Raw genomic sequence first — 12,085 nt, forward strand, 5'->3', positions numbered from 1 at the left:
CCTGACAAACCTGACTTGTTTCATTAGTGAACTTTTCTCTGACAAACTGACTTTTTTAAAACTCCTTAAGGACGTAGGGCGTACCTGTACACCCTACGCCCGGTGTTTAAAACGGGGTTGGTCCCAGGTGCTAATCATAGCCGGGACCCTGGACTAACAGCGCGCGGCATCGATCGTTGTGCCGCGCGCTATTAACCCTTCAGATGCGGCGATCAAAGTTGACCGCGAAAGTAAACACTTCCCGGCAGCTCAGTTGGGCTGATCGGGACATCGCGATAAAATCGCAATTTTCCGATCAGCTGGGATGCAGGCGGAGGTCTCCTTACCTGTCTCCGCGGCGTCCGATCGTCGATTGATTGTTCCAAGCCTGAGCTACAGGCTTGAGCAATCAAGCCCCTATCTCACTGATCCCTGCAAAGCTATGGCTTTGCAGGGATCAGCATAGGAGATCAGTGTGTGCAGTGCAATAGGTCCCTATGGGAGCTATAACACTGCAAAAAAAAAGTTAACAAAGGTCATTTAACCCCTTCCCTAATAAAAGTTTGAATCACCCCCCTTTTCCCATAAAAAAAAAACAGTGTAAATAAAAATAAACATATGTGGTATCGCCGCGTGCGGAAATGTCCGAACTATAAAAATATATAGTTAATTGAATCTCACGGTCAATGGCGTGCACGCAAAAAAAATTCCAAAGTCCAAAATAGTGTATTTTTGGTCCCTTTTTATATCATGAAAAAAATGAATAAAAAGTGATCAAAAAGTCCAATCAATACGAAAATGGTACCGATAAAAACTTCAGAACACGGCGCAAAAAATTAGCCCTCATACCGGCCCTAACGCAGAAAAATAAAAAAGTTATAGGGGTTAGAAGATGAGAATTTTTAACATATAAATTTTCCTGCATGTAGTTATGATTTTTTTCCGAAGTACGACAAAATCAAACCTATATAAGTAGGGTATCATTTTAACCGTATGGACCTACAGAATAATGATAAGCTGTTATTTTTACCAACAAATGAACTCCGTAGAAACGGCAGCCCCCAAAAGTGACAAAATTACATTTTTTTCTTCAATTTTGTCACACAATGAATTTTTTTTCCGTTTCGCTGTGGATTTTTGGGTGAAATGACTGATCTCACTGTAAAGTAGAATTGGTGGTGCAAGAAATAAGCCATCATATGAAATTTTATGTGCAAAATTGAAAGCATTATGATTTTTAGAAGGTGATGAGGAAAAAATGAAAATGCAAAAGCGGAAAAACCCTGCGTCCTTAAGGGGTTAAAATACATGTTTTAAAAGGTGGTGCAAGTGCTCTACTTTTTCAAATGATATGCGCCAAAATATGTGCCAAATAATGAGCTAGGGCAGAAAATGCAAGGTTATCATGATGTTAGAATCGGTGAATCACATGGCAAAAAACTGAAATGTGTGTGTTTATTCCCTGGAAAAACATGTGTGAAGCCATGCCCCTTTTTGTGAACAAGTCAGGTTTATCAAGAAAGGGATATTTCAGTGATTAAAAACGTTTCAATTACATGGTGGAAATGGAATTTACCATCAATTTGTAATGAACTCCATCAGTTTTCATTAGTAAAACTTTTAATTTATTCCCCTCTTCATGTGAACATGGCCTCAGGCTACACAGCAGCTTTGGTCACGTAACATGAAGATCACAGTATTATGTTGTCACATGATCACAGGTATGGTTGAGCTCACATAACTGCAATACTACAGTGGCAAAATATCCAAAACTGCTAGGCCAAACACAACTCAGCCTGTATAGACTTCAATGGAACACATTTGTGACATGTCTGCAATATCTGTTATGTATGCCATGAAACACCAGTGCAACAAGAAGTCATGGAAATGATGCACCTTTTTTGTTCGCATAACATGTATGTCACGTGCCTGAAGTATGTATATCCATATCCTCAGACTGCACAGGCATTCTGCAGAAACAAATGAGATGGATGAGATGACATACGCTGGACATATCTTGTGCTTCAGGGTTATAGGAAAGTGTGTTTACTAAGACGGGCTAACAGCTTAATTGTTGCCTTTCAGCTTTCAGAACAGGCATCTTAATCTGTGTGTACAACGTTATCTCATTAGCTCGTATGGAGTGGAAAGAATCCTTCTGAGGAAGGTGGAAGAAGTCCTATTGAGTAGTGGGCTACATCCCCTTAGAATGAGAGAGGAAATTTTTTTACATTATTTCTATAATATATGATAAGGCAGTTATATAGTAGGATTTTATTAGATATTGGATGCAGAGGTATGTAATAGGCCTGGTTACCACAGCACGGTTCCTCTAGGTTGTCATCTGTATAATGCCTTATCATAGTTGAACTAATGAGAGATATTGCACCCACGATATTACTCCCCAAAGTGTATTTGTTTAAGATTCAAATATGTCGTTCGGTGTGTACCTCTGTGACTCCTAATACCTGTGCTGAATGGCTGACAGGACTTGGGAGATGAAGGGACATGTGTAGTAGGCCATTTTTCTACACTCTGGTTATAAAGCTGTTTACTCCTGTTTGTCAGAGGTTACGTCAATTACTTGATGGGCTTCATCTTGACGAACAAGATATGGATGGAGAGATGTATCTATGAAAATGTAACAATTGCTGCTGTGAATGGTAAAAGAGGACATAGGGTTGTCTCTTCTCTTCCCCCACAAGGCATTAGAGATCAAATATTTTTCTTTCAGCCCAGTAAGTCCTTTTTTTACACTACTTGTATCCTGCTGAGCATATTTAATGCAGGGAATACACAGGATATTAAATCAGAGAGCGGAAGACATAAAAATCGTAAATGTATGAAAGCGTTATCTATATGTCTGTAGCATTTAGTAATTATATATAGAAAGGGAGGGGTAGGACTGAATTACAGTAGCTGATTCTTCGGGCACAGCTTCTGTCAGGTGCTCTTCCCATTACTCTTATTAATTATGCAGATCTCCCCCCGTTGCTGCAGTTAATAAAGATGTGGATGGTTATGGGGGTTGCGGAACGTCCATCCTTGCAGTGTTGTCATTAATCGGCACCTCGTCCGATGGGAATTCAGAGTCAGGTGGAAAATGTAGGTGGAGATCTGAGTGTGAAATGATAGGTTACAATGGCATAAGGCGTGTGGCACTGCTCAGATGATTTCTGGAGCTTGCGTAGGTTTCCTTCCCAGCGATGCCAGATTTCTCAGTCTGCAGGAGAAGGCCGGCTGTCTGCAGCGGACATTAATAATTCAAACACAATTTGCACTCTGGTGGAAACGTGCTATGGCTAATACACTCCACAGAGATCTCCAGAGATTTTCGTACAGGAAATAAGTGAAGATTCCACATTACTACATGGTCTGCAGCAGTATAAAGGAGCCTGTAAGGGCTGTGGAACTACAAGTCCCAGTAGGACTTACAAATAACAGCATGCAACCAATAGCATCTGCTATAACAATTGTGGTGAGCTTGGGGGATGTAGGGTGAACAGGGATGTTGCAGAGTAGTGTTGCAGGGTGTAGCATTAACCCTTTATTGTCGTGACGCCAGGGTGCTGGCTTCCTCTAGATATATAAATGTCCTACCGCCACCCGTCCCAAGAACGATAGGGAGGAATAAAGGATTGTCCACAGCAGAAGTAGTAATAAACTGGAAATAACTTTACTGCAGATTTTATGCAGATGATGATAACAAACAGTCTTTTGTAAGAGGACCGGGACTTAGGCTCCTTACAGGTTGGCTGGATCTTTGAGGTAAAATAAGCTTTGATTTTTGCTGTACGCTGTTCCACTGAATTTAGGGGTATGTTTAGGTTCAGTAGTCATGTAGGATTGGTGAGATTTGAGTCAGATTAACTCACGGTTTAGAATGCGCTGAAGTAGAAGGCTTCAGGCCTAGCTTGTCTTGTAGCTGTGATCACAGATCTGCTTTCTTTCGTATCCAGGATACAAGAGAGAGTAAGTGGATACAGCGCCCTTATATACAGAAGGCGCAGGATAAAAGCTTACTTGTCCCTAAACCTGTCAGTCCTAAACCAAGGCATTATGGTCACATGGCCTATCACATGACCGAAAGGTCCTTGAACCTTAGCATAACACAATTAACGATTCCATGATGTAAGGTCCTGTACATGTATTTACACTATAGCTAAATATATACATTTCTTAATAGAACTATGAGGCGACTAGGGGTTAACCCACCAGGAAAGCCCTACCAGCATGGAGGAACTCTGACTATGAGGACTTACGACAAAGGTACGGACCAAGTCCAGTACCGGGACACCACATAATGATGGGGTGCGCTGGGGCTTGTGTTTTTTAGGCCGTTCCCCTACACTTTAATGTATTGTTATATAGTACCCACATTTTAAATGGTTTGTTGTCCTTCTTCCTGCCAGATTGTACAGGATGAAGTATCACACTAATATAGTCACCACAATATTCATGTCCACTACACATATTGTAAATTATTTTATCTTTAGACCTTCAGTTGTCCTCTTCTGTAAATTTCTTACAAGCTTTATTTGTACACCCATCTTTTCCAAAGACCTAAAAGGGTGTCCAAAAGTGCCACAGTGCATGCAAGAGTTCAGTTCTGCAGTCCCTCCATTCTCAAGATTAGATGGGGTTAAGTGCCAGTCCCCTGCCAATTATTAAGTGATGGGTATACCCTTTTAAATGTAATAAATCACATAACTGTCACACACCTGGATGTCTCGGAGAAGGTAGTGGATCCTCTAACCTGTGTGGCTGATGACTTGGACCGTATCGGGGAGCGGAGTCTAAGGTGCCGTTGGTCTTCACCAGAGCCCGCCGCAAAGCAGGATGGATTTGCGACACCCAGATCGCTACCCCCAATAGGGCTCGACCACACAGGTAACTGGGCAAGGCGCGGTACAAGAGGATGAGACAGAGGCGTAGTCAACGTAGCAGAAGGTCTAGGCAGGCGGCAAAGGTTCGTAGTCGAATAATGTAGCGGGAAGGTCTGGGTACACGGGTATGGAAAACAGGCTATAGGGAACGCTTTCTCTCAGGCAAATGGCACTGAAGATCCGGCAGAGGGGGGGGGGGGGGGGATTGTGGGAGGAACGGGAACTTATAATGTGGTGTTCAGATGCAAGACTAATTATGGGCGCACTGGCCCTTTCAATTGCGTTACAGTGGCAGCAGAGCGAGGTGAGTGACGGGCCGGGATTCGCATGCGGGCGCGTCCCGCTGTTACGCCGAGCGCTCCGGGTCCCCGCTCCTCCCCGGAGCGCTCACAGCGTTCTCTTATTCACAGCGCCCCGGTCAGACCTGCCGACCGGGTGCGCTGCGATATTGCTCCCAGCCGGGATGCGATTCGCGATGCGGGACGCGCCCGCTCGCGATGCGCATCTCGATTCCCTTACCAGACCCGTTCCCCGTCTGTGCTGTCCCGGCGCGCGCGGCCCCCACTCCTTAGGGCGCGCGTGCGCCGGGTCTTTGCGATTTAAAGGGCCGGTGCGCCACTGATTGGCGCAGCAGGTTTTAATCAGTACCTTCACCTGTGCACTCCCTACTTATACCTCACTTCCCCTGCACTCCCTCGCCGGATCTTGTTGCCATTGTGCCAGTGAAAGCGTTTCCTTGTGTGTTCCTAGCCTGTGTTCCAGACCTCCTGCCGTTGCCCCTGACTACGATCCTTGCTGCCTGCCCTGACCTTCTGCTACGTCCGACCTTGCTCTTGTCTACTCCCTTGTACCACGCCTATCTTCAGCAGTCAGAGAGGTTGAGCCGTTGCTGGTGGATACGACCTGGTTGCTACAGCCTCTGCAAGACCATCCCGCTTTGCGGCGGGCTCTGGTGAATACCAGTAGCAACTTAGAACCGGTCCACCGACACGGTCCACGCCAATCCCTCTCTGGCACAGAGGATCCACCTCCAGCCAGCCGAATCGTGACACCCGCGATGCGAATCCCGGCCCCGCCGACAGAGGGGGACCCCGGGACACTGCGCTCACGGCCGGAGCTTGCGGCCAATAACCCACAATAACCCACCATTTACATTTCAAATTGTGGGAACTCAATGGTAAACCCTTCTTATGCCCAGGAAGACTGACATAACTGCTAAGAAGCACTAGTGCTAGCTCTAAAGTTGACATGTTCACAGGACAGTCCCTAAAAACAGGACTGTAGAAAGGTACGAAACAACAGTCTTCTATGCTACAATTGTATTGTCATGTTGGCTGCTATGAATATCATACCATATTTTCTTCCTACTTCTATAATCCTGTTTTGCTTTTAATATATAAATAATAAAATGATTTGTTTAATTATCTAATTAAAAGAAAATGGGTTGACTCGTCCTGTCTGCTGAAATCTTACCTATTGATTTGCTGTGCCTGTTAACCATTAAGAATGGCTGAATCTGCAGCATTTTTTTTATTGTAGTTTGTTAAAGTGACCACAAACATAAGCACACAAAACACTACATTTGTTGCCTTGTAAATGGAAGAAAAAACACAGCATAATATTCCCTCTTTATTCTCTAGGCATTATATTGAATACAGGAAGTTATACTGGTTAGGCTATGTGCACATCTACAGTCATGGCCGTAAATGTTGGCACCCCTGAAATTTTTCAGGAAAAATTAAGTATTTCTCACAGAAAAGGATTGCAGTAACACATGTTTTGCTATACACACACGTTTATTCCCTAAAAGCACCCAGTGCCAGAAGCAGCAAAACAACCCCAAAACATCATTGAACCTCCACCATGTTTCACTGTAGGTACTGTGTTCTTTTCTTTGTAGGCCTCATTCCATTTTCGGTAAACAGTAGAATGATGTGCTTTACCAAAAAGCTCTATCTTGGTCTCATCTGTCCACAAGACGTTTTCCCAGAAGGATTTTGGCTTACTCAAGTTCGTTTTGGCAAAATGTAGTCTTGCTTTTTTATGTCTCTGTGTCAGCAGTGGGGTCCTCCTGGGTCTCCTGCCATAGCGTTTCATTTCATTTAAATGTTGATGGATAGTTCGCGCTGACACTGATGCTCCCTGAGCCTTCAGCACAGCTTGAATATCTTTGGAACTTGTTTGGGGCTGCTTATTCACCATCCAGACTATCCTGCATTGACACCTTTCATCAATTTTTCTCTTCTGTTCACACCCAGGGAGATTAGCTACAGTGCCATGGGTTGCAAACTTCTTGATAATGTTGCGCACTGTGGACAAAGGCAAATCTAGATCTCTGGAGATGGACTTGTAACCTTGAGATTGTTGATATTTTTCCACAATTTTGGTTCTCAAGTCCTCAGACAGTTCTCTTCTTCTCTTTCTGTTGTCCATGCTTAGTGTGGCACACACAGACACACAATGCAAATACTAAGTTAACTTCTCTCCTTTTTATCTGCTTTCAGGTGTGATTTTTTTACATTGCCCACACCTGTTACTTGTCCCAGGTGAGTTTAAAGGAACATCACATGCTTGAAACAATCTTATTTTTCCACAATTTAGAAAAGGTGCCAATAATTTTGTCCAGACCATTTTTGGAGTTTGGTGAGACATTATGTCCAATTTGCTTTTTTTCCTCCTTTTTTTGGTTTAGTTCCAATACACACAAAGGGAATAAACATGTGTATAGCAAAATATGTGTTACTGCAATCCTTTTCTGTGAGAAATACTTCATTTTCTAGAAAAATTTCAGGGGTGCCAACATTTACGGCCATGACTGTATGTCAGGGCTCCGATCGGGAACTCCATTGCAGAGTTTATTCCATTGACCAATGACACACATAAGCATTCCTTTGCACAATAGACACCAGCGGGTCCTGACCAGTCCCATTGACTTTGAATGGGGTTTTCCGTCTGATGTCAGAGGAAAAATCGGACCTGCAGTATTTTGTTCTCTGACTAACTCCTATCATCTGAAGGAACCCAGCGAACGGAGCTCCTGTGAACAGAATTTGATGCTGATTTGCACCTGGCCTCAGCTGCTTAGAAGCAGTTCTCAATGCCAAGCAGCAGCTGCAAATGCAAATACAACCTATGGTGCAAAAAACAAAATAAGAAAACAATACAATCCACACTGTGCCGACTGAATGAGCACGGATAGGGAGGCTGCACCTATAGCTAATGGCATGAAATATTGAGCTTGTATTATCTTAGGAAGATGTTTAAATATAGAAAAGGTCATTATCCAGATCTTGTGTGTGATAGGAAAGGTATTTGGGGGGTAAATTTGGTTACAGTCATCCTGTGGGGTTTGTCTGCCTTTACTATAACCATTGTGGTTGAAGTTGATGGATGCGACGCTGTACCTTTATTATATGATAATGTAGAAATGTTATGTAAATTAGCATGGGGGCAGAATAATAAATCTGCAGTAGGGAGCTCACATAAATGAGATTACATAGCAAGACTATATCTGATTCCAGCATTGTCTATATAGGATGCGGTGACCACTTGGTCAGGAATTGTCTTATTTTTTTCCTTTTTTTGCTGAATCAATTAAAAATTTTAACTAAAATGTGTTATTCTGTGTTATTTTAATGTAAGCAGGATCCTTGTTCCACTGACATTAACTGTTTCAGTGAATGATTTCTGATTGTTGAACATGCGAAAGTTCTTTAATTGTATTTAGTCAAATGTAGGTGTCTCTAGATAAAGCTTGGTAACATCCAGTGTTGTTCCCATTAGCATTAACACTGTGAGTGTTGTCTCCCAGCTCTTTTAGAATCCTAGATAAGTTTTATTCTGCTATTTGAACTATAGCCAGAAGTGGCTTCAGCAGAAAGGATAAGTATACGTCTATACTTTATATTTCCCATTCCCTTTGAGTCCACTTCTGACGTTGTCTCAAAAAGTGTGTTAAATAGGCTGGGTTCAAATCCTATAGACTCCCTTTAGGGAATCCAAAAAGACCCTCGTTTTACCATATGCCCTTTAAAAACTTCACATGAGCTTTAATAATAAACAAAAATCCTCAAACTTAAAAAATTCTGAGCACCAGCCGTACATATTAAAGTCACTACTGTAACTCAATCAAGAGGGTATTACTCCTCATTACTGGCTTTTTTTGTTTAGAGTATAAAGCCTGCAGTACACACTCAATACTTAAGACTGTGCTCAATATTCGACTTGTTTCGCTGCAATGTAGCTTTATCAAGAGGTAGGGGGCATCTGAGCATGGACGCCGTGTCTGCGGTAATTATAGACTCCTATAATGACGTCACCGCTGTTTGATTTTATTGTTCAGCCTGTAGTAGCATGCATTCGTCCTAACACTGTCCCCTAAATGGTTATCTCTCATGAGTGATAGTTGCATGCCTCAATCAGATCAGTTATAGTTTGGGGATTAAGTTACAGTGGATTGAGTTACAGTAGTGACTTTAATACGTCCGGCTGGTGCTCAGAAATTTTTAAGTGTGTGGATTTTTGTTTATTATTAAAACTCATGGGAAGTTTTTAAAAGGCACATGGTAAAACAAGGGTATTTTAGGATTACCTAAAGAGAGTCTATAGGATTCGAACTGGAGCAGACCCTCCATATACTGGTCTTGATTGTTGAATTGAACTGGGCTGGGTTTACACAGTATTTTGGTATTTATTTTTATTTAAAGGAGAAAAACCTATAATGCAAAGATTTGCTCCTTTTTATGCTTCTCTTTTTTGTTTTGCTAAAATACTTGAGGACCAAATACTGACCAAAATACTATGTGTCAACCCAGCCTTGCAGATGCAGGTGATGGATGTCTATGTAGCTAGACAGATTTGCCATTAGGAAGCCTGAGACTATTGGGTACCACCCTCTGAAGGAGCTGTAATAGTGGCTAGAATATTGTCAGTAAGCCTTCTAGGAGCAGATAGAATATACAAAAATACTGGCTCACCAGTTTATTGATGTACAAGTACCAGCATGCTCTGCTAACCAGTGATACAGTATAATGACAGGGGATACATCTTGTAGAACTAAAACAACTAAATCCCTTATCATGGTTTATTCCAGAATTGTTGTGCATGCTCTGGGCCACATGGATTTTTTTATTCTTTTCATAACTTCATTTTACCCATTGTTTTTCTCTTTATCTGGTCAGGACGTCACATTCCAGAGCGAAGGCCGACGCAGCTGCAGCAGCAGCTCTCAAGGCACAGGAGGAAGCTCAGATCGCCAGGATTGCTGCCAAAGAGTTCTCTCCATCCTTCCAGCACCGCGAAAATGGTCAGTACCAGAGCCCACATCCCTGCAGCTCAGACACAGATGGATCTTCGCTTAGTCACTTGCCTTTAGGATTTTTGCTGCTCGGTCACTGGACACAACAATTGATATAAACAGCTGCATCCAGCAAGTATAAAGTATAATATATACTCAGCTCCACATACTTCCAGAAAGGCCAGACTAAGACACTGACTTCTTAGTTCTGATCTCTGCAGTGCCCCCTACATGTTATATAATAATCTGACATGTTTTACAATTCTAAATATATGGCAGTCACACACAGCTGCACAATATACAGTTTTCTTAACCCCTTAAGGACCAAGGACATACCGGTACGTCCTTGGTCCTGCTCTTCTGATATAACGCGGGGTTACACAGTAACCCCGCGTCATATCACGGCGGGCCCGGCGTCATAGTGAAGCCGGGACCCGCCTCTAATAGCGCGCAGCGCCGATCGCGGCGCCGCGCACTATTAACCCTTTAGCCGCACGCTCAAAAGCTGAGCCGCGCGGCTAAAAGTGAAAGTGAAAATTCCCGGCTAGCTCAGTCGGGCTGTTCGGGATAGCCGCGGCTAATCGCGGCATCCCGAACAGCTGACAGGACAGCGGGAGGGCCCCTACCTGCCTCCTCGCTGTCCGATCACCGAATGACTGCTCAGTGCCTGCAGAATCGTTGATCACTGGTTTCTTATGAGAAACCAGTGATCAATGATAAAGATCAGTGTGTGCAGTGTTACAGGTCCCTATGGGACCTGTAACACTGCAAAAAAAAAGTGAATAAAGATCATTTAACTCCTCCCCTATTAAAAGTTTGAATCACCCCCCTTTTCCAATAAAAAAAAACACAGTGTAAATAAAAATAAACATTTATGGTATCACCGCGTGCGGAAATGTCCGAATTATAAACATATATCATTAATTAAACCGCTCGGTCAATGGCGTGCGCGCAAAAAAATTCCAAAGTCCAAAATAGTGCATTTTTGGTCACTTTTTATATAATTTAAAAATGAATAAAAAGCGATCAATAAGTCCTATCAATGCAAAAATGGTACCATTAAAAACTTCAGATCACGGCGCAAAAAATGAGCCCTCATACCGCCCCATACACGGAAAAATAAAAAAGTTATAGGGGTCAGAAGATGACAATTTTAAACGTATTAATTTTCCTGCATGTAGTTATGATTTTTTCCAGAAGTCCGACAAAATCAAACCAATATAAATAGGGTATCATTTTAATCGTATGGACCTACAGAATAAATATCAGGTGTCATTTTTACCGAAAAATTTACTACGTAGAAACGGAAGCCCCCAAAAGTTACAAAACAGCGTTTTGTTTTCAATTTTGTGGCACAATGATTTTTTTTCCCGTTTCACCGTAGATTTTTGGGCAAAATGACTGACGTCATTACAAAGTAGAATTGGTGGCGCAAAAAATAAGCCATCATATGGATTTTTAGGTACAAAATTGAAAGAGTTATGATTTTTTAAAGGCAAGGAGCAAAAAACGAAAATGCAAAAACGGAAAACCCCCCGGTCTTTAAGGGGTTAAATAATTCTGGCAAAGTGTTCAAAAGTTTCAAAATGGTGGATCCCCTTAAATATAAAAGTTGTATTATTGATAAGATCATCGCACATCAGCTGCTCACTCTATCAATACTTAGCCAGTGTGAGCATTGTGCACATTTAGTGTGGTTTATCCATCACAAGAACTCTATAAACACTCATGGCATGTTACTAAGGTCTTCAGTGATGACTCTAGAGACAATATATATAGAGAGAATGGAGCACTCAAAATTTACACCACTAAATCATTAATATTACTGAACAAGTAAATAAATTTGAATAAGATGCCAAAATATCAGAGTATCCCATGATACCTTTGATATCAACATGACAAGCTTTCAAGAGTTTTCCTGTCT

The 12,085-nt window shown here is 42.2% G+C and overlaps 1 protein-coding gene across 2 annotated transcripts in view; it reads left to right on the forward strand.

Annotated features, from left to right (window-relative positions):
• JPH3 (junctophilin 3) overlaps window positions 1–12,085 on the forward strand; it is a 222,454-nt gene that overhangs the window by 186,034 nt on the left and 24,335 nt on the right. For both annotated transcript variants that reach the window (XM_056525540.1, XM_056525537.1), the window contains exon 3: window positions 10,046–10,170. In XM_056525540.1, the coding sequence (XP_056381515.1) occupies window positions 10,046–10,170 (125 nt within the window). The remainder of the gene's footprint in view (window positions 1–10,045; window positions 10,171–12,085) is intronic.

This window comes from Hyla sarda, chromosome 6 (assembly GCF_029499605.1).
Source record: "Hyla sarda isolate aHylSar1 chromosome 6, aHylSar1.hap1, whole genome shotgun sequence".
NCBI classification, from domain to species: Eukaryota; Metazoa; Chordata; class Amphibia; order Anura; family Hylidae; genus Hyla; species Hyla sarda.